At 37.3% G+C, this 23,986-nt stretch overlaps 1 protein-coding gene across 1 annotated transcript; it reads left to right on the plus strand.

Annotated features, from left to right (window-relative positions):
- Positions 1 to 4,087: 4,087 nt before the first annotated feature.
- NSUN6 (NOP2/Sun RNA methyltransferase 6) lies at positions 4,088 to 23,736 on the plus strand. Its single transcript, XM_034066398.1, has 11 exons — positions 4,088 to 4,177; positions 4,930 to 5,085; positions 6,453 to 6,532; positions 7,737 to 7,846; positions 10,562 to 10,715; positions 12,251 to 12,332; positions 13,388 to 13,507; positions 14,745 to 14,886; positions 16,692 to 16,843; positions 18,587 to 18,712; positions 21,630 to 23,736. The coding sequence occupies exons 1-11, from the start codon at positions 4,103 to 4,105 to the stop codon at positions 21,840 to 21,842; spliced, it is 1,410 nt and encodes a 469-aa protein (XP_033922289.1). The 5' UTR covers positions 4,088 to 4,102; the 3' UTR covers positions 21,843 to 23,736.
- The last annotated feature ends 250 nt before the right edge of the window (positions 23,737 to 23,986 follow it).

The following is a 23,986-nucleotide window of genomic DNA, read 5'->3' on the forward strand; positions in this document are numbered from 1 at the left end:
GGAGCATCCTTTCCGCCGTCACCGCGTTCCCCGCCCGGATAGGGGCGGTCTTCGTTGTGGCTGAGAATGATCTGTACTTTTCATGGCATTCGATTCTTTCCTGCAAAGCATTTAAAAATACCGGTGTGTTTTTCAGTGCTGTACTGGAGCGCTTAACACATCGGAGGGGTGGAAATAGCCTGCCTTAATAGACGCAGGAACGTTTAAGCTTGCTCATGCTGGGAGTGGGGGGATACCAACCAAACCCCCAAAACAACAAAATCGACATGTCGTTATAACTCAGTACGGTAACATGTGCCGGTAACTCACCACCACGCTGCCGTTCACTCACACCTCTTTCCCCTTACTGTCCCCGGCCGGGAGGAGAATTGAAAGAATCTATACATCAGGGGTTGAGATAAGAACAGTTTAATAACTAAAGTGCAATATAATACTATTAGTAATAATAAGGGAAAAAACAAGGGGAGAGAATATAGAATCAAAAGAGAAAAAAACCAAAAACAACCTAGCAATAAACACAAGTGATGCACAACACAGTTGCTCACCATCCATCGACTGACCCCCAGCCTGACTGGAGCAGTGATACGGCCTTGCAGGTGAATTCCCCATTTACGTACTGGGCACGGTAGGGAAAATACCCCCTTGACTAATATGGGTCAGGTGTCCTGTCTCTGCTTCCTGCCAGTTTCTTGTACCCCTCCTCACTGACAGAGCATGAGGGACTGAATGTCCTGATTAAGATAAGCGCTACTTAGTTACATCGGTGTGTTATCTGCATTGTTCTCGGACTGAAGCCAAAACACAACGTTGCACCAGCAGTTAGGGAGAAAATTAACCCTATTCCAGCCAAAACTAGAACCCACAAAAAAAACCCCACCAAAAACAAAACCAAAACAACAAAAGCAAAAACAAACCCCCCAAATTAAACAAACCCGCTAACTCCGCCAGGAACTCTTTGTCAAGAGTTTCCTTGTGAACCACAGCTGTACACTGAACTTGCGACCCGAACTACTGCAGCGTCGCAAGCTCGCTGCTGCCCCATAAGGCAGGAACACGTATCTCCGCCACAGGTACCTGCCGTCTGCGATGCGGGCGGCTGAACGCCCAGCTCGATACCTCAGAGAGGGAAAAAGACACTGCAACGACTCAACCCACGGAGCCGCGGCAAAGCTGGATCTGCCCACAGGGGAGATCCAGCGGCAGGAGCTGTGAGGACGCTGCTCACCCCGGTAGGGACCAGGCAGGCCCTGTCGACCCCGTGCCCTGGAGTACTCCCGCCCCTCTGAGGCATGCCTGTGGCCATAGTAACAACCAAGCCAGCAACAACATCTCGGCCTTCGAGCAAACCCTGCAGCGGCAGAGGCGGAACTTCCTGCCGCTGCGCCGGAGGAGGAGGGATCGGCGCGGTGTGCGGCGGTAGGTGTGGGGCTGGCGGCGTGTGGGGGTCAGCGTGCCGCCGCTGGAGGGCGGGATGGGGCCGTACCCGATCTCAGTGTGCTCCGTTCTTCTGTTAGCGTCCCGGTGAGGGGCCGGGTCTGTGACTCCCTCAGTGCCCGCCGGGGCTGAGGGGGCAATGGAGAAATGTCCCGCTGAGCTGCGCCGGTTTCCGGCGCAGCCTGGGTTGAGGTGCCGCGCAGTACCTTCCCCCAACCCCTCCTCCACGTGTGTTCAGAAACGGGGCTGACGGGGAATGAAGGAGAGAGCCTCCAAATTCCGCTTCCCACAGCACCGAACCAACTTCTTCCTCGTGTGGGAAGGGATAGGGAAAGGAGGAAGTTTGAAAGTTAAATCTTGCTCGGTATAGCTGGGTGCTGGCTGCGTTTGACAGCTTGCAGTGCTTCATGCATGTAGTTAGATCAAAGCCCTGGTCCGGCATCGCATCCGCCGCAGCAGCTCCCAGCAGGGGCACAGGGGAATCTGTACGGAGATGGTGAACAGGGAGTGATGCTCCTTCAAGGGCTCTCTTCTGAAGTCTGTCAAAAGCCTTTCCTGGGGGTGTACAGCACAGCAGGTCTGGAAAAAGCCAACAACAACAAGGTGGTGCAGGTTTTGAAGCTGCCTCCTGCTAGTTCTGTTTGAAGTCCAACTCTTGCATTTGAAGAGGCACGAGACAGTCTCCCACATCAGCTTTTCTTCGAAAGTGTTCGTTAGCTGTGGTTAAAAGCATCACGCTTATGTGTGATGTCTACCCCATCTATACAGGGAGAAGTGAAATCTTGGTTTTATTCTTGTTTTCTTGTTGGCCCTCATTAAATTTCAGGTATTCTAATATACTTGCCATCCTGTTTAGAAGGATAGTGGTTTCTAACACATTACAGCGTTTCTGTTTTGGCATGAAATTTCAAGCGATAGAGATTCTGCATAATTTGTTGACATAGTTGTCTTGTTAATTTGTATCATGGAGCTAGCTGCCCTTTTGTAACGCATTTAGAGAACTTAATTGCAATTCTGTCCTTTGTGAATAGTGGTTTTGATCAAGAGCTTTTGTTTCTGACCACCTGCTGGCTCATGTTTCATGGTGGCACTCTGTCACATTTTGGGTAGAAACAAGTCCTGTTGCCAATATATTGTCAGGTCACTGGTTGGTTTTCCATGAAGAAGTAATTGTGAGATCTGCTCAATCACTGTGGGATTCTGTGGTTATCATAAAATACCTATTTAATTTCCTATAATATACCATCATAATGTTAGTACCAAAGTCACTGTTAGGGTTCACCATTCATTCCATTACAGTTTCTTTCTTTCAAAGGCTACTAATCTTGGCAATCAAGCTAGAAACTCCTATCCATAAAACTGAAAGTTGCCTTTGTTTGAACTCAAAAGTTAAGTCTAAAGATAAAAAGATAGCATTCTTCTAGCATTAAAACTTCAACTGGATCTGAAATATTAAAAAAATATCTTTTTTTTGGGGGGGAGGTATGTTGAAAGTGACAGATAGCCTCTTGTTCAAATAGAATGAATACCAAAGTTTCTGATTTATCCTTCTTATGGATATAGTAAACCTCAGTGACAGGGGTGTTCTCACTTTCCCTCCACTTACGTTGGTGTAAACAAGCTATTATTTTTCTAGGAAATCGTATTTCAGACTGAAGTATATATGGTTTTTCAATATACAGGCAATACGGGGTGGGCAGATACAACTTGGGAAGATAACTATTTTATTACCTACAGAGAAAAATAAACAGAGAATAATTAGAAAGAATAAAAGCTGCATCAGGGCTGAACTGCCATAGGGACTTTATAGCTGGGCTTTGCAGAAGGAATTAAAACAACATCCGGAAATTTCCTGTACCTTTTAAACATGCAATGTTTCACCAGACAGCTTAAAAATTTTCAGTGAGGATGAGCAGGGCATCTCTTGCATTAATGCTTCATTATTCTGACTGTGAATTAAACACAGACTCAAGAGAAAACTTACTAATAGTTTTTCTTTATTTTTTAAAGTACGTATGGAATAAAAAATAATTGTCCACAGCCCCTTCATTATGAGATTTGGATAATTTTAAGTATGGAGGAAATCTAAGTTAAGCTTGAGAAAAAGAAATCTGATAGTGAAAAATTAGAAGATTATCTGTAAAAACGAACAGATATGATGTAATATAATAAGAATTTCAAAGAAGTGACTTAGAAGAGTCAAAGCTAAGTTCTGTGAGGAGCCTTTATGAATTAATTCTATGACTAAACATCAAGTTCTCCCCAAGGATAAGGATATCGAGGGGAGATTTAACAGGACAGGATTTGGAGGTTTTGATGCTTTCTTCACATTTTAAACACTGATAGAGTAGCCTGGGAAGGTATGGCTGGGAAAGGTGTGACAGCGATGAAACCAGTAGCCTCATTGTAAGGTGATTGCAAGTGCTAAACATGTTAATGAACATATTCTGAAATGCAGTTAACAGTAGTGTTATGGTCATATCCTGAGCAGTACTTGAATTTTTGAGAACAGTAAAATTGCATTATTAAACCACAAGTATCAGAAACTGCAGCTTAGTTTGTAATTTTATGTTATACTCATGAAACTATAGAATACGATAAAAACCGCTAAGCACATATTTTGCTTAATTTTTTTTTTTTACCAGCAGATTTTAAAACCAAAAGGAAGATGTCTTTTTTCCCCAAAATCTTTTTCCAGTGTGAAGTTGAAGAGTATCTCACCAAAGTGTTCAGAAACAACGAGGTATGTAAAATAGATATTACATCAATAAATATTCCCTAATTGACCACTGTTAAAATTCCTTTGATTTAATATGTTGTGTGACTTCAATGCAATAAATAAAGTCTCATCTCCACATTAGACACAGATTTTTATATACAGTTCTCTTTAAAATACAGAATTATTCTTTATGCCTGTTGGCTGAAAGTAATATAAAAATGTTTAAGCTCAATTTAGCATAAATCTGAGACTTCAGGTTTGGACCCCACTGAAGAAATATCGCAGAAAATTAACTGCGTATTAATCACATAATGTTGACAGGAAATACTGCCTTGCTGTAGTGTAGAACCGAAAATACTATAGGCAGTCTATGAATTCCTAATGTCAGAGAACGCAGAAATGGCAGTTTTATATATTGGGGTAAGAGTTATTAATTCATAGTTTTGAATCTACTCTTCCATCTTGCTAAGACTACAGTATCACAGAGATCGCTGGCAGCTACTTTAGGTACTTACTGCAGCCTGTTTACAATGATCTTGCTAATGCTACGTTCTTTCCAGCAAGTCCTTCTCAAGAAGTTTATGAGGTTTTTGGAATCAGGCCTCTAGACACAGACATTCCTCACTATTGCATACCAGACAACCATATTTCTCCATTTCTGCAGAATGTTTATTCAGTTGTTGGGTTGTTGTTTTTTGTTTTTTTTTTTTTTTTTTACTGAGCAAGAGGCTGCTGTGTGAATCTCTTTAATATAAAAGCTCTTCTTTTACTTTCAGCTTATCACTGCTTTAGGTACACAGGAGGCAGAGAGTAAATACCAATCTCTCTTAAGTCATCTGTCTCATCCACCAGCTTTCTCAGCTGTTAGAGTTAATACCCACTTGGCCTCAGTGAAACATGTGAAAAAATTGCTGTTTGAAGAGATCCAGAAGGTTTGTGCAATTTCTTTGTTACAGCAAAATTAACAGGGTATTTCTTCTGTTGCCTGATTCTGAGAGCTTTTCATTAGTAGAAACTATTCCTTAACTTAATACATGTTCACTACTATTAACATTATGCAATCATATTGACTTCCTGTCAGCATTAAATGTTAAATGTATTGTCGTGCAGTATCATCTAATACATTCAAGAAAAGCAGTAAGAGAGGGGGAAGACAAGCAAATCTTTTTCATATGGCAGAGCCAACCTTAGGTAGGATTGGGGTACTACTGTAGTAAATACTCTAAAGGCATTATAAGTTTAGATAAGGTGGTACAAAGAGATAGAAACTATAGTTCAGTATGAAGTGTTCAGCATGTTTGGAACACTATTAAAGGAGAACGGCTGTATGTCTAATCGCACAAGCTGTTCAGGAAAGTGAGAAAATCTGCATGTTTTAGAAACTGAAGCCAGAGTGATGCCTTGCAGTTATATTTTCTGGGTTTTAATCTGTTTTTAATCTTTATATGATTTCCTGGATTTTTACTTACCTTAAACATTTTTTTTATCTGAGAATATGTAAGCCATTGTGCTTAAGAAGTAGGTTATTTTGAAACTGTATCCTGTATCTTCACTCTGTCTAGAAAGATCCAGTTCTTCTTTAAGTAAATTATTAATATTAGTGGGAGTACAGGGAGTCACTGTATGACAGGAGCCAAGGCATTTCTGTGATGCAGAGGCAGTTGACAGTATTCTGCTGGCTGGAATGGTAATAAGTAATGCTAATTTTAGCTTGATTGTAGAAGTCTGAAAATGGGTATTGCAGTACGATATTTTGCTTCAAGGGAAAATGCTTTTCTGAAAGCATAATTAAGGCTGGGTTTTTACAAACTCTTTATTTTGAAGTGTTGCTATATTAGAAAAGGAAGCCACATAACAGTTTTTAACAAGAGTATGGTCGTGGATTGTTTTCTTAAGAGAAAATACTTACACATTGCAAAGTAATTTATAGTTTTGCATGTTTTAAGTTTATATTTTAGAAGGCTCAGGCGAGAAGACATCATCTTTTTAAAGTGATAGGGTTATGAGTGTCATAACACTGTTCCACTCCCTGAAGTAATTTCTCAGTGAATCCCTTTGTGGCCTTGTTATTTCTCGGTTTATTAAATATATTAAATGTCTTTTACACCAGTATTTTTAACATGGCATGTCTCCTTACATGCTATTACCCAGCCTCTCTTTAACTGTTTCATTACTTTGGGGGGACTTTTTTGTATGCTACAGCTATAAATTCAATGGAAAAATAGTTTTCAGTCTAATTAAGTAATTAAGTATTAGATTTTTTCGTGTTGCTTAATAATTACGTTTTTTAATGAAACAGCAATTTAAAGGACTATGTGTTCCAGTTCTTGAGCACCCGAAACTCCAGGACATCTTATTAATTCCTGTTATTGGACCCAGGTTTGAAATTTTCCAGTCTTTTGGCTTCTCATAACTCATATTTCACTCACAGATTTCTTACTAAACAGTTATGATAACTAACTCACTGTAAATGAAACACAAGTTTGTTTATATTAAGACCTAGTGGGCAGTCCATACCCTAACCAGGTGAGAGTTTAAGTTCTTAAAATATATAAGAAAACAGAGAGAGTGTTCTCTCCTTATTGCTGAGAGCTTTCATATGGAAAATGTAACATTAAAAACATCCTATCTGGAAAGCCAGCTAGGTGGAAGACAGAAGAACTAAACTTTTGCAGTGGAATATGAACTATAGCTACATACAGCCATGGTTTTCTTCAACAGGAATCAAGTCTAAAGCAGAATTTAAGGAGACTGTATCATTAATCTGAAAGGTTTCATCAATCAGTTTTATCCCCTACAAAGTGACTATTTGTTCTTCATTCTTAAGATATGTTTGGGTATTTCTCATAATGCATTTGTGTCTGCCCCTATGGAATTTCTTGACTATTTTGTTGAATTCATTGATGGGCCTTTTATTTAAAGTATTTTCATAATGAAGACTAACATGCTTAAGATTCAGTTTATATCATGATTAGGTAGAGATTCATAACAGTTTGTAAATGCTGTAGGCTCTAAAATAGCATTTAATTCTTTTATTTGTTCTTTGTCAATTTAATTCTCTTTTGTAACATCCTTCTCTGAACATTCTGTTTTATTTATATTCAAATATGTTTACATTTGAATAAGTTTGAGTAAATAGCTTGTTCATAGTTCTTACTGGTGGAGTTCCTAGCACCTGGCTACAAATTACTATAGAAACATTTAGCAGTTGTTAAAAACAAAAAATTCACTTTACAGTCATCTGATCTAGGAAGGGATAGAGGATTATTTCTACATCTCAGTATAATTTATTTGTATTGTAGTGTCAGGTTCATAATAGTGGCAGAATGTACCAGAATATGTTTTATTTTGAGGATTGGTTTCCTTCTGGGCTCCTTCCTTTAATTCCACTGGGACTAAAATAATTCTTTTCAATGTAATACAGGATAGTTAACTATTATTTCTGTCATACTGTGACAAAAACAGTATTTATGAACTAGATTTCACTTGTGGGATATTTTCTTTCAAGTATGCTTTCTCTCTTTTGTTTTGTTTTTGGTTGTTTTTTTTTTTAGTTAAACTGAACTGCATTTTGTATTTTTAGGCGAGATTTAAAAAAACATGCATCTGAAGTCATTGTTGGAGCCCAGTGTGGATATGCAGTACTTCGAGGAGCACACGTTTATATCCCTGGAATCATATCTACCTCAAGATGTAAGAATTCTATAATACACCAATTTAAGTTGTAAAGAGGACAGAAAAAATGTCACCGCTTGATGACAGTTTCCAATAAATAGTGACACTTTTCTTCCTATTCACAGTTGCTTTTTCAATATGTAATTTCTGGTGGAAGTTTTAGTTGTCAAGGATTTCAGTTTCTTTTTCTCATTTGAAAATAATTTTAAGGAGCATGTTGAAAGTAAAACATGTCTTTTTAAGAGATTTTTTCTACTACTGAATACTGAAACTTTTAATGTGAATGTTCAGTAAAATAAACCCTCAGAATTTGGCCACGTGCCAGTCTTGTAAAAAAGAAAAGAACAAAAGGAGTGCCACAACAGATACATCAATTTATCATCCAGATGTATGTTGATTATGTCATAGATGCTACTTCCAGATATATTATTTTCTTTATTCAGTCACAAAGACACTTGCCTTCATGATCCTGTCAAATTCTAACTTATAGATCTAAAAAACCGATTTTTAAAAAAATCCATTGGCAATTCATTTGCTATTGTTTATGTGTGAGAGAGCTAATAAAAAGTTTCTATTGATGAGAAAATTTTTCAATTTTAATGGCAGATTCTTAAGAAATTTTTGTTTCAGTGCCTGATGTGCCTATATAAAAATCTACATATGCATGCTTAACGTTCAGCAGTTTATTTCTTTTTTATTTAAAGGTCAGATTAACTTTATGTGAAATCAGTATAATTTTGGATGATTCACCTCATTATTCTATTGTGATGAGATCTACCAGTCATCATGGTTCTTATTATTAAACAAAGTGAGTCAGGAAAGCATTTATCTAGCCACTTAACTTCATTCCCTTTTAGGAAAAAAGCCTTCAAAAAGTTTTAAGCATGTGCTTAAGTCTAATTCACTGAACAGGGATGTTTTTCGTTCTAGGAAATGATAATGAAATAAGTGTATTGCCATGGCAGTTGTTGAAACTGCTTATTTAGACAACCTCATAAATATTCAAATCCCCATTTGAGTCAACTAGTGATTTATCAAAATTGCTGCATGTAATTACGCATGCAACATCAATTCAGAAAAAATAAAAGATACTATAAAACTTTAGGAACACTTCAGGGGAATTGCAGATAGGAAAATCAAATAAAAGGGCATCCTACATGCTTAAGACCAAATATAATAAGGCTGTATTAAGCACAGATGGTCTAAATAGGGAAAAAAAGAGTACAGCAAAAACACATACTTAATCACTGAACTTGAAACCCAAATGAGGGTAAACTAATTAGCAGAGGGCTTTGAGTTTAATTTAACTAATCAGACTCTAAGCTTTATGTTTATAGAATGCCAATATAAGCTACAAAAAGCTTGAGAGCCATACACAATATTAATGCATTTCAAAAACACGATTGTCAGAAGAGAGTGAAATAAAATCCTGTATGCTTGAATACTGCAAAAAGTCACTGGCAAAAACGCTTAATGGAAGAGTTAAATTGCTGCAAGTTTTGTTCAGTGAAGTTTAAGCAGACCATAACAGTAGGTTGTTGTACAATTCAGAGAGTTGTTGGGAAACTGAACTGCCTTTAGTCTTACTTGTCATATCTTCTTGTTGCTTCAGCTAGTCTGACACGTCAGAAATACAATTTTTAAAAATTGTTTATTGCTGACAGTGGAGACCTTTATTTTTAAGCTTTTTTTTTTTCAGCCAGTCAGTGCATAGAGCTTGCTTACTATTATAAAAATATCTCCTAAAACCATCTTTCTTTTCCATCTATTTTTCTTCTAGCTCAGAAAGTTTGTTAAAGTCCCTAGGCAACTTTTAAAATTTGGTGTATATTTACATACTTTACTGTTCTGAAGGATTTAATTCCAGATGTAAAACTCTTTTAGAGGATTATTGAGAACAGCAGTTGCCTTAGAGTGAAGAGAGCACCACCAGAAAAAAACTATTTCAACAAGAATATCTAATAATTTGTATCAAAGCAGTAGTTGCAGAAAAAGCAGTGATAGCTAGGTTGTACCTAGCTATTGGGAGATCATTGGACAAATTTAGTATTACTGCCTTTGTACAGTAAGTGTATTTGATGCTTGCAGGCTTGGAGCATACACAAAGGGCTGGATTCTGAAGAGTGTGCTTAGAACTTATAGGTGACCATGTAGTGATAAAAAAACCCCTGAAGATTTGTCTGGCCTCTTTAAGAACAAGACTATTCATTAGGGACTGTAGTGACAGGACAAGGGGTAACGGGTTAAAACTTAAAGAGGGGAGGTTTAGATTGGATATAGTGAAGAAATTCTTTACTGTTAGTGGTGGTGGTGAGGCACTGGAATGGGTTGCCCAGGGAGGTTGTGAATGCTCCATCCCTGGCAGTGTTCAAGGCCAGGCTGGACAAAGCCTTGCGTGGTATGCTTTAGTGTGAGGTGTCCGTGCCCATGGCAGAGGGGTTGGAACTAGATGATCTTAAGGTCCTTTCCAACCCTAACTATTCTATGATTCTAAGACACATGGTCTGATTTGTAACCTTGTGTGTCTCAATAGCTCTGGTCATTTTGTAGCCATTGTTCACCATGTACCCTTTCAGGTCTTAATACCAGTTAGTCTTTTTGTTTGATAACATTAAGAAAGTTTAAAGTTTGCTATGAGTTGAAGTACTTATTCTACTGAAAAACCTGAATTATTTGTTCACTACTGTCTTGTCAAGTATAACATTAATTTCAAAATTTCTTTTCTTTGTGCAGTTCTGAAAGCTGGAGATCTGGTATCTGTGTATTCAGATATTGAAGGGAAGTGTAAAAAAGGAGCCAAAGAATTTGATGGAGTCAAAGTTTTCCTTGGAAATGGGATTTCCGAACTGAGTCGCAGTGAAATCTTTAGTTCAAAGGGCCCATTAAAGTAAGTCCATAGTAACTGCAATCTACACCTATAACTTTGCAAAGGGAAGGAAGATAAGACATTTTGAAATGCATGGTACCCTGCATAAAACACAAGGTGACTTTCACTGAGACCTGTGTTACATGTTGGGATTTCCAGTATTTTTTAGGAAGTGTTAGTTTCTGGGAATATAATAGAATTGTGCCTCCTGCTGTCTTCTGTAACTTCACAAATAAGGAAGCAGTAGTGTGATGGCAATTCTAATTAAAGTACTACAAAAGTACTGAAAAGTACTAAAATATTCGAACACTCAACATTTAGTTTCAGGGTAGTACCAGATGCCAGTTCACTTGAGAGGCAGGAGAAGAGAAATGAGAGCCTGTTCAGAATTTATGTAGGATATGACTTCAATAATGTAAAACAACCAGAAGTGACAAACATTCTCACTATGGAAAAATTGCATTTCAGTAAATTGTTCTGTATCAACAGAACAATTTCCTATTTGGAAGGAACAGAAGTGCAGCCTTGCCATTTTCTCTCATCTCCTGAAGATATTTGTAAAGCCTCTTTTTGGTGGAGCAGGGGACAGAACATAAGGTCAGATATCTTAAAAACAAACAAACCAACAAACATTTGCCAAGGTAGTTGCCTATTTCAAGATTACTCGCTTTTCTTTTTTGTTGCCAAAGCATATGGTTTGTTCTCTTGTCATCTAAAATACTAAGGTATGCTATACTAAAATACATATAAAAAGCAAGGTAGAAGAGTATGGACATTAAATTAATGGCCAAGACTTCACATCCTGAGAACAAACTACAAATGGTCTAGTAAAAAAAAAAAATAGAAATTACACTGTCAGAGAATTTCTGATACCTTAGAGCTCAAATATAGTAGAAGTAGTGGTAGGATGTACCTGTTGAGTTGATGACAGGGAGTGGCAGCATGTAACACAAAAATGTGGTGTCTGCAAGTTTGTTTTCTCCTTGTTTATCTTGTTGGCCATTTTCTTTTTGTCTTAATGAAATCTCTGTCAGAACTTCAACCGTATCTAAAATTTCTAAGTGCCTTCTAAGTTCAAACCTTTGTGTTGCAGGCAAATCAATATTCCTGTAAGGTTTTCGAAATAGCATGTCTTTAGTAATTGAAATCTGAAATCTCAGACCAATCTAGGAAAATGGAGGAAGACCTAAATGAGAAATCATATACCAGTTCCCTAGTGCATACATGGCTAGCCAAAAGCAGTTACAGCTTGAAATTAACACAGTCTGGTTTAATCAATTTCTTTACATTATCAAGGCTTGGATTAGATCTCAGTTTGTCTTGTGTACAAAATATAAAAATTTGCTTTTACAGCTATTTCCAATTTATAACATAGTGCCTTTTTTGTTCTGGTTTACCCAACTTAATGATGTAATTTTTCTTAGTTGATTTATATATATTTTCATTTTTGTGAGATTATTGTTCCAAGTTTCTATTTGTAAGCATAATGATTTTAATTGAATACTGTTATAAATAATAAGTCAGAGTAGCTGATTTTTTCTTTTCATGTTTTTCAGTGGGCTGGGCATACGAATGGTAGAGCCAGTCTACCTTAGTCCTTCTTTTGACAGCGTGCTCCCTAGTCAATTGTTTTTACAGGTATGTTTATTAAAAAAAGTAAAGTCTGTACTATTTGCAGAATGATGAATATTTTCTAAGTACACAGTAATACTTAGAGAAGTACACGGTAATACTTTATAAATGTGGCACCTAATTCACTCTTTGGCTTTAAAGAAAACAAACCATTTAGAATGAAGTCAGTAACTGTGAGTTTAAACATACTGCATCTGAGACATAGTAAGGGACTTCAAAGTGACTTAATACTCACTCAAAAACTTAAAATTCTTTTTGCACAGATACTTTTAGTAACTTTCAGTTACCACTATTGACTGGCCACCAGCTGGAATTTGTGTCACTGTTCACAACCCTTTGTTCCAGCTTTTTTGACTTGAATTTGCCATGTGTGAGGTGAATTATTGTGAATTTTTTTGAACACTGGCATGGAACTTGAAACTGTGCTAAACAAAGACAATACATAGTAAAGACAACTTTAAAAGGTTTTTATATCTTTATGTTGAACCACGGTAGAAGAGAATCTTTCAGAGTACTGCTATATTGTGTAAGATGCAATACTGTGAACAGTTACTGCATATTATTTCTCTTCAATGCATCTGTTATGTTTATACCATTAATAGTGCAGTTCAGCTTCTTGGTACCTTAATTCATCAAGTTTAAACTCCTGCCTATTGATCTTACTGCTTGTTACTATACTACACCAGTATGTTCATATAGTAAATGTTTCAGTAAACATCAGTGGAAAATAACTGTAATATACAGAGCTGCTCAGTGTCTGTGATAGTGTCAGCTTATTTTGACTTTTAGGACTGTAGTCTCCATAGTCATGAACCCTTAAACTTCAGTCATAGATCTTCATATAAACCTTTAAATAAAAAAAGAGCCATTGGAGATTTCTGACCCATACTGTCTCTTTTATGTAGTTCATTTTCTCTAGGGATCTGACAGCAATATCATAGGTATCTTCACTGCTGAATGAATTTTTGTTTCAACAAGTCTGTCATTCCTTAATACAAAACTTGATACAGGACATAAGGTTTGAATTCTCCCTTATTTGTTGTTTTGGGGCTTTTTGATAGAACTTGCCTTCTGTGGTTGTGAGCCATATTTTAAACCCTCAGCCAGGAGAGAGAATTTTGGATATGTGTGCTGCACCTGGAGGAAAAACAACTCATCTTGCAGCATTAATGCATGATCAGGTAAGAGAAGACTTTTGTGTTCCAGTTTGTTCTTTTTTTTCTGAGAGTCTCTCAGGAAAAGGAGTTATCTATTTCTATCCACAGTACAGTGCATGTGTAGCAAATTCACTCTTTTAGCAACAGATCTAACTTTGAAGCATTGTGTGAATACACAATAGGTTGAACAGTGATAGGTGAGAAGCAGCAGCACATGGTTTAAAACCAGCTGGTAATTAAGTACTACACACCCTCATGCTCACTCCTCTCCATCTCCCCAGTGGGGTGGGGAAGAGAGTTGGAAAAAAAGATAAAGGCCCATGGGTTAAGAACAGTTTAATAACTAAAATAAAAGTTATTACACTGTCTATCTTAGTTGTGTTACCCTTCCATAAGCCTCTAGAGAGCCATCACCAAATAGAAAAAAGTTGTCATGTTTTCTTATCAGGTTCTATTTGCTATAGCAAATCTAGTAGAAGATTTTGGCTTTCGGGGTTTTCTTGAAGATGGTATTTCTGTTCTGGATTTTACTGATGCTACTTTTTACTTTTCTTTGTGCTTACAGATTTCATCTAGGAGATAGTGGTGTGTGTCTGTTTTGATTTATCTTGGGAGAGGAAAAGAAAAATCTTACTCTTACATAAAATGAATAATGCGTAGTTGCGATTCCTCTCCCCTCACATCTAAAATTTGTTCTAGTATTTCCTGTATTTCCCAAAGTAACTTGGGTAACAACTAGTGCAAATCTAACAGTATAGTGAGCCTGAGCAAGTCAGAGGAATGGATGCGGGCTTCATTTACTCAGGAGTGAGCTGGATGTAATCATGTTTCCTACCATCTTCATGCAAATTTAAAATCTGTTGACCTATTTTACCATGCATTTGAGATTTCTACCCCCTTTTAAATGATTGCATTTTCTCCTGTTTCCCAGCAAAATAATACAAAACAAACAAAAAGAAACAAGCAAAAAAACCCACTTACCATTAGACACAATATAGGGTCCCTTAGGGAGTGACTATGCCAAGCATCTAGTGCCAGTCAGAATGCACAGAGCTTCAAACTAGTATCTAACCTGATGAGGGTATAATGGAAGATATGGGTGAACAAGGACTATGGGAGTGTGGATTTAAGAATAACAACATTCTGTAGGGAAAACTAAGCTTCATTTGTTACACTGCTTATGGCAGGGGGAGGAAGTCAGGAACTTCACATCTGTTTAATCCCTATGCATTTTATGAAGAATTCATCTGTTTTTTTTCAGGGTGAAGTAATAGCCCTGGACAAGATAGCTAACAAGGTCAAAAAAATTAAGCAGAATGCTGAATTGCTGCAGTTGAATTGTATTAAGGCTTTTTGCTATGATGGAACAAAGGCACTCTCAGTTGAGAAGAGAGAGGATGAAGGTAAAGTAACTTGGGTAGTAGCTTTTCGAAGAAAATAGTAAGGTTTTGCACTAATAGTATTAAAACTGCCACAGGTCTGCAAGTCCTCGAAATCTTGGCAGATACCGAAGTTGCTTTAGCACTGTGAATACATTTATTTTCTAGTCTTTTGTGATGATCAGCTTCCCCATGAAGCAAATACAAACCTTAAACTATCTGTCCTTATCACAACCTAATATGCTCAAAGGAAGTGTATTTCTTTCTCAGATAATATCAAAGACTGAAGAAGCTTTAAGCCTTCTTTCATGGTAATGTTTAACCCCATGCTCCGAAATGATTGACTTACTCTGAGAGAAAAAAAATGTTTTGCAGAATTGCTTGGCTTTTCTGCCTTAGAATTCTCTTTTGTAAAATGGGTTATTAATACCTAACTCCCAGGAGTGCTGCAAGGTTTAGTTCATTGGTGTTTGTTCAGCTGCTCAAGGGAAAGTTCTATAGAAGTACAGTGTATTATTTTAAGTTCATTTAATTTGCTTTTCTGGAGTGCTGTATTTATGATACTAGTTCTGTTCCCATGATGGAATTATTTAAATGGTATCTTCTGTCTTGATTATTTTTAGTTTGTTGTGCAAAGTATGCTGTTCTTTCTCACTGTATATTATCCCAGTCACTGGTTAGCCTAAATAGGAATCAGGTTGCGTAATTCACCTTCACTGTTTCTGTGCCTTACTGTTACTTCTGCTTTGGAGGAATAAAGGTACTTTCTTAAAGTCTTTCTATGAACATAAAATATTGTAGGTGGTATGTAGCACACAGATGAACAAGAGCTAGCTGTATTACTTAGAGATTATGAAGGCTTTTCTGTACATCCCTGCAAGTAAGACATGGCATATTTTGAATGTTTTAGTAATGGGTCAGATGTAGATAGACAGACTCATTTTGTAGTGCTAGAACAAGCTAGGTAGCAGTAGTGTGAAGTCACTCACTGGTTTTCACTTGTAACCTAGCTTGAATGTTTGAGGAACAGAAGGAAGAAGGCAGGTAAAGCACATACGTATTTCTCTCTTCCTCATTAGAAACTCACAGATATACATATGGAGCCATTTTTGTCTTGGTGATGCTGAGCTGAAGTGTCTCTGTAGCCCTAAGGCAATAGAAACTTTTGGGCTGTTGAGTCAGTGGGATTCAGACTAAAGGATAGGCTCTGCAAACAGAAGTTATATTTTCCCTTATCAATCCAGCTGATATTCAAAAATTGTTCTTGTCTTCACAGTCCTTGTTTACTGAATAGTTCTGCACATGTCACACATCAGAACATGTAATATTTCATGTTACTTTGAAGTGCTTTATTTCTACAGAAATATATGCATTGCAAGAAATAGTTATTCTATAGCAGTATTATTCTTATTATTATTAGCTGCCTTAATTGCAGACTTCTCCGAGTGAAGATTTGCACACTTGGTTCCGTTAGGAGCTGACTGTGGTTCATTGCAGCCTGTATGTACAACTCTGTAGCCAGCACCTCTGGCCAATCATATTTCAACATTTTGTTTGATCTTTTTTACATTTTGCTTTTGAATTATTAAGTTAAGGTTAAAAAAATCTTACTGCCTAAAGAGCTCATGTATTGTTTGAGCTCACAGAACTAACACTTTCTGGTTTTCTGGAAGATGATATCTACCACAAGCAATGCTGAGACTTCTCCCCAGCTGAGAGACACTGTTGTCTATAGCGTAAATGTTCTATAGATACAGTAACACCTTGTCCTTATCTATGGTGAAGTCTCAAAGTAAAAACCAGCTACAATTCACATTACTGCTTTTTTACAGAAGGGCCTCCATTCTTACCAGAGTCATTTGACAGAATTCTCCTTGATGCTCCATGTAGTGGGATGGGGCAGAGACCAAACATGGCTTATACCTCAACTTTAAAGGAAGTGACCTCTTACAAACCACTACAGCGCAAGCTTTTCACGGTGGTATGTATTAATCACTGAGTAGATGAGCTAAATTGACCATAAATGCTTTTGCAACATAAAATTTCGTACTGAAAAATGGTACCTCATTTCCCTTGCCTTTTCAACGTTTAAGTAAAGAAGTGTTAGGATCCAGTTAACGTCTCAGCTCCACCATATCTGCCAGGCGAAATCAACTCACTGGAGCATGGGAAAGGTATATGTAAGTTATAGTAAATAAAAACCTTTGTATTCACAGGGAAGTGGGCACTTCAGAAGGGAGAACCACTGTGCAGGATGAAGTGAATAGGTTGGAAGAGTGAGTTAACAAGAAACTTACTATGTTCAGCAAGGACAAGTATAAGGTCTTGCACCTAGGAAAACAATCCAAGAGCTGGGATCTGCCTGGCTGGGAGCAGCTCTGTAGAAAAGGTACCTGGGGGTCCTGGTGGACAACAAGCTCAGTATGAGTGAACAGTGTGCTGCTGCAGCACAGAAAGCCAACAAGATGCTGGATTATATCAACAAGAGTATCATCAGCAGAGATAAAGTCATTCCCCCACTCTACTCAGCACTTGTCAGGCCACACCTGGAATACTGTATTCAGTTTTGGGCCCTGCTATGCAAAAAAGATGTGCACAGGCTGGAAAGAATCTAAAGAAGGGCTGCAAAGATGATCAAAGGATTGGGAAAGTTACTCCATGAGGAAAAGCTGAGAGAACCGTGTTTTTTCAGCCTTGAGAAAAGGATGCTCAGGGGAGACCTGATCACCGTGTTGTGGAATTTACAGGGTGACTTCAAAGGAGTTGGAGATGCCCTTTTTACAAGGATTAACATGGAAAGGTGAAGGGTTTTAGGTACAGGTTATTCCTGGGGAGATTCTGATTGAACACAGTCAGCCATTGGAATAATCCTGTTAGGCAAGTGGTGGACTCCCCAGTGTTGGACTTTAAAGGTTCAGCTGGGCAGGCTGCTGGGCCATCTAGTCTAGGTCATGCTTTGCCAAGAAAGGTTGGACCAGATGATATTTGAAGTTTTTTTCCAACCTGTTATTCTGTGATTTTTTATTTATTTTTTTACATTCCTTCAGTTTCATCACTTTTAATTTCTAGTAAGTCATGGAGCAGGTTAAAGTCTTCTGTCTGCAGCAGCACAGACTCTTGTAAGAACTCACGTGCAGTGGTGCTGTGAGGTACCGTATGAGATATGAGGTGGAGTAAAAAGCCAGGAGGACGTATTTTTCATGCTAGTAGAGATGTGCTTGGGCTGATTCTTAAAGACAAGATTTCATGAAGCTTGTCTAAAGCTGAATAATATGTATTCAAAGGGAAGCATGGCTTGAAAAGCAGCATATCTATGGCTTCCATGCCAAATATGTGAAAACAGTTGACATCTAATATCATTGATAAAAATACTGTGTATACATGGTTGGCAGCAGGTGATGAAAACAGAACTAATTTGTCTGGGATATGCAGAGCTATACAAATAACAAATCTTACAAGATGAATCATCACAATTGCATTAATAAACTGCATGAGCTATAATGCTGATTTGGAAAGAAGAATCTTTGTAATTTGTGGGATCCTTTACTGCATTTCCTGAGAAGAATTAATATCCTAATGCCTATCTCAGACAGAAAGATTTGAGTTTAAAAATTAAGTGCTAAGTTTTCATATTATAGCTTAATGGTTTCTTGGTTAGTGTTGCTTAATATGAAAGTTGTTGCATTTAAAAATAAGCTGAACTATTGTTTATTTCTTCCTGCAGGCAGTGGAATTGCTGAAACCAGGAGGTGTTTTAGTATATAGTACATGTACAATTACACTCTCTGAAAATGAGGAGCAAGTTGCTTGGGCCCTGAAAACTTTTCCATGCCTCCAGCTTCAGCCACAGGTAATAGTATTTTCAGGGTATTTCACACAATCCAGTGAGCTTGTTTTGGCACTGTAAAGATACACGCTAAATTACTATCAGTAAATCTTTTTCTCTGAAGACAATTTTAACTGCTGTGGATAGAAATAACACAAACATTTCTGAGGCTCTTTCAGATCTATTTTCATGTTTAATTTAGCTTCATTTAGGGATCGTTAAGTAGTTTCCTACTGTGTGCCATGGTTGTTTTGATTTGTACAAGTCATTTAAAACACAAAAGGGACAAAAGATAGTTCAGACAGGGTAAAAAATTCTCTGGCAGTTGTTCTTTAATGCATATATTTTGTTCCCTTTTTTTGCACATTCACAGAAGAGGTGAAAAATTTTTTATTAATGTTGCTGAAGTAGTGAAGACTTGCCTAAAGGATGGGAGATAAATGGAAAGAAACTTGTGTTTTGAGGAAGGAGGATTTAATATGTATGGGAGCTATTTTTGCATTATATAAAGGAATGAGGGAACAAATTTATTTCAGGCTCACTGTCCCAAGAATGTACCTTGTTGTTTTTGGCGTTATTGTCTACCATTAATAAGTAAGTCTAGGCGGAGGTAATATATAGGGAGATAGTAGAATCTTTTATCTATATTAAATACATTACAAAATGTTGCCTTTACTACTACTTTGAAAGAATTTATCATCAGGCCATACGCGTCAATCTTCCTCTTTGTTGATGTGGTGAGTTGGGTGCGTTAGTTGTTTATCATCATAGTTTGAGGAAAAGTCTAACCTGTTTAGCTAACTTACATATTCTGTGATGACTTGCATCTGTCTTAAGAAGTTTAGATGCATCTTTTAACTGAAATTTAAAAACTACATACGACGGGTGTACAATGAAAAATTGTATGAAGACTGGTAAACATTTAATGAACTGAAACTTTTCTTAAAAACTTGTATGTCAGTTTTTCTGCCTGCTTTCTCACCATCCATTTACTAGGAATTTTTTAGTTCCTGCTGTTTCAACTGAGATTATACATTTACCTAACAGCATAAAAATTGTCCTTGATAGATCAATAAAGCAAAACAGAAGGCCTGTTAACTCAAATGCAAGATTAATTCTTGCTTAATAAGCTTCCTCACACCAGTAATACCAGTTTTGAATAAAGCTCTAATTTTCACACACAAATGCCTTACCTGTAAAAATTAAGCTTTCTGTATAGTATATTTTAAATGAGATTAAACTGAATTATTTACCCACAGACAGTTTATAGTATCTTACAGCCTGTTCCCTGGTAAAGTCAGGTGATCTTTTCCAATGAACAGGAACTGCACTCTAGAGTTGACTTACCTTATGTTCGTTTATGTGTTTCTCATATTCTTCTAGACTCTCAGTGAAAGCCTCCTTATATAACCAATTAAGTGTCTCCCATTTTCTCAAATCAGCAACATGTCCTGGAATCATATTGAGTAAGGAAAGGAGGATAGAGCCTTGGGTGTTGATCTCGTAGGTGGAGGTTACTGCATGGCAGTTGATCCGTTGTCTGTGCAGGCTTCCTTCCTCTTAGGGGCTCACACGACAGATAGATACTGTGTATCCACATAAATGCAGTAAATTAACTGGAAGGAAAAATGAAAAAGTAGAGGAGAAAACTGGTCTGTCTTTGAGCAAGTTGCTTGACCCGATGTAGTACTGTTTTCCCTAGACTTCTACCTTTCCATCCACTATGAGTTGCCATCCTTGTCTGCCTTTGTATGTTGTTTTTTCTCAATTTGCAATGGACACTTCTTTTTGTCTCTTACCTGGAAAGCACTGAAATCCTGCTGAGGGAAAGGAAGGGAAGAATCAGGCTGCACATGCTTGGCTGCCCAGCTTTACAGCATACAGTACATGGTTAAGCAACTAACTCGTATCATGTGCTGACTGGGTGAGCTCCTGTTAGCAAAGTGTAATGGCTCAAAAAAAGTGCTTTGTGGTAGGCTGCATGATAGACTACACTAGTTTTACAAAGGAAACTTATTTTTGATATTGCAGTGCCAGCTTTTGCACATTTTGTTGTATCTTCTTACTGAATGCATGGAAAGAATAATCCAGTTACTTAAGAATCAGGTTTTTCCCAGGAATTGGTATATTTATCCCAAGAAGCAGTCAAGGCTATTCACAAGAAATACTGAGAAAAGGGCAGTGATTTTAAGCCCTTCTCTTCTCCAGGATTTTGATGCCAAATGTTATTTCCTGAATTCAGATAGTGAAGATGTTAATTTGTCTTTCTCTACCCTCATATACCTACACATGTAACAGTAGTCCCATTTACCCATTAATTACAGGAAAAAAAATCTGAAGTTCACATTTTTCTGCTGCTTCATCTTCCAAAATAAATACTACCTCTTCAGGTGGCAGAGTATTTTGGTATGGGGCTTTCAGTCTCCTGTTGAATTTTTAATGTGAAGAATCCAGTTATTTCTCCTACTGTTACTGAGTATATTGGTAACTGGCTAAGGGGTAACTATTTTTGACTTAATGCGTAGCTATCAGTCAGTACACAGAAACTCTGCATCATTTAAAAGTAGTAACCTAAAATCTTTAGACCTTATTGTCTGGTGATAACAACCTTCTTGTGATGTTTCTGTCCTGAGTAATGTATTGATTTAAACCGTATACCAATCCTCAGTAAGTGTATTTAATTACTGGACTAAAGTGAGTAAGGTGCACCACGACCTCCTCAAAGTAATTTGGACCTTGTATGTATGCTTTTATACATACTGGCCAGCTGAAGGCAAGAAAAGAAGAGCCACATTACTTCTAAATCCTCCTCTGGTATGAATGATACACACCCAGCTTGTCCATGTGAACAGACAGCTCTGCATATACTTACCAGGATACATTTAGGGCACTTACGAACTTTACTGATGCAATAACTTGCTCTTCTTTGTTACTTAAAAAGGAACCTCACATTGGAGGAGAAGGCATGAGGGGAGCTGGACTGCCGCTTGATCAGTTGAAGCTGCTGCAGAGATTTGATCCATCTGCTGTGACATTGCAAGGAATGGATATTAATTCTTTGCAAGATTTCAGGGAAGATGATCTGATTTCACTGGCAAATAAGGACTGTATAGGATTTTTTATTGCGAAGTTTATTAAATCAAACAGTAAATAAGCATTTAAGAATGCCACCTGAAAATATACCTCTGTGCGTCTATGGACAGTCGAGACATGAAGTGTGTTTCTCACTGCTGCAACGTTGCCAAGCCAACGCGCTGACGGCAGGGTTGCTATGGCAGCCATAAAATCTGCCAGCTGTTCTGCTGGGAAAGAGCCACAGGTTGCAGAAAGAAAATCATGTCTGGGGGAAGGGCAGCATCATTTTTAAGTCTCCATTTGCTTTTGAATTTACAGGAGGTCAGTGCATGAATGACAAGTATGTTCACTCACACTGTTGTCTGCCCCATGCGAGTAGCTTATCTAGTGCAGCAGGTGTAGGAAAGGGTTTCTCTGGGAGGTGAAGTGAGCTACTTTATGAAATGCAAACAAAAAAAAGCCAGATGGGAACTATTATTGTGAATCTTAGAAAAGGTTGTTTCTATGGAGGTTTACCAATAGGCAATGTTTCATTAAATGAACGTTTCTTCATGAAACACTGTAACATTTTACAAAGAACTGTTTTATAAATTGATACTTAGAACCTCATTTCTCTTTTATTTTAATACAAGCAAGATTCTCTGTACACATAGTATATACACAAAATACGATTAGGCTTTGTAGCATGTCTTTTATAGCAGCATGAATATATTAAACCATCTCACTCTGGGAATGTAAATAAATATTGTTTCAACATCAAACTTCCCATGCATAAACTGTATTGGTTCTGAAATAGCCTATTGGACTGGCTGACAAGTGACAATTTTAAAATCAAACATTTGCAACAGAAGGGGCTACAGTTGTGATTATATATCAAAAGACAGAAAACAATGCATAATACCATCTGAAATGTTGCAAATCACCTTTCAAACAACTAAGAATATTGACTCTTCACTGGTTAGAAAGCATCACCAGCTAAAATCAGAAAAATTGAAACTGGGGAAGCATGCTAATGAGAACTGCCTTAATACACTGCTCAAAGATTTAGTAATCTAATTTTTTTAAATTAGATGTACTTGAAAGTTCTGTTTCAGTTCCAGTTTGAACAGTATTCTCTTTTCTTAGTACTGCTGGAACTGACAATAGCACTGAAATCAGACAGAAAAGTAAGTACAATTCAAAAACATAAACTGACATCTCTGTCTGTTTTGGTTTTCCTCTTACTCATCAATTTCCAGTTTTTAAAGGCTTTATCTGGAAAATGTCTTTTTTCACACATAATTGTTTGGTGGGATTAGGGTTAGTGATACTTCCTTTATTTGCCTTTATACTATCAGAAGTGTTTTTGCATTTGCTCACAAAACAATTTATACAATTCTGTTTCTCAGTAGTTAGGTTGTTTACTTATATTTGCTGTAAATATGGTTTTGATACCATATGTTTTCTACTGTTCTTAAATGTCCCTTCTGCCACAGTTTACTAGTACGTCCTCTGTAAGGCTTACGCTAGATGGAATTCCTGTCTAGTACTTGTCTACTTTCATTGGTCACTCCTTGCCATTAACCACAATGTGTCCAAAGAAGATTTAAAGTAATTTTGATTTCATCAGTAGTAGGTGAGATATCCTGTTCAGAATCATGAAAGCTCATACTATAAATTACAGTCTTTTTAGTCTAAATGTTGTTAAAATAATGACTTATTAACAAAAGGGATTAGACTTTTATTGTAAGTACATGTTGGAATCTTTACCTCAGTAAAAAAGCATTTTCTTTTTGCAGAATAAGTAAATCCTGTAAACATTGATCAGCATATATAGACTATATACTGAAATTTGTGTATGCATGTAAAGTAAGAACCTTTGCCTCCAGTTTCAATAGCAGGATTTTGCAATGCTGAATTTGAAAGAATTAAGATTGCTGAATGTGAAAGACTTGTTGAGACCTTCCCAGATTTCTTTAGTTTTGAATTATAAACAGGCTTTTCAAGAAGGTGGTATTACTTGATTTTATATGACAAGTTTCCGGGGGGGGGGGGGGGGAGTGAGGGGGGGGCCGAAGGGAGGAAGGCGAGAAAAATAACTGACTGTATTTGATTCCAGTGTAATTGCAGACCAGGCTTCACCTGAAAATGTTACTGATACCTGAACTTTAACTATTAGAGTTATTTCTGCACAAGTCAACTGCTAGACTTGAAAGAACACTTAGCATATTAAAATGAAAAGCC

This window comes from Melopsittacus undulatus, chromosome 1 (assembly GCF_012275295.1).
Source record: "Melopsittacus undulatus isolate bMelUnd1 chromosome 1, bMelUnd1.mat.Z, whole genome shotgun sequence".
Lineage (NCBI taxonomy): Eukaryota > Metazoa > Chordata > Aves > Psittaciformes > Psittaculidae > Melopsittacus > Melopsittacus undulatus.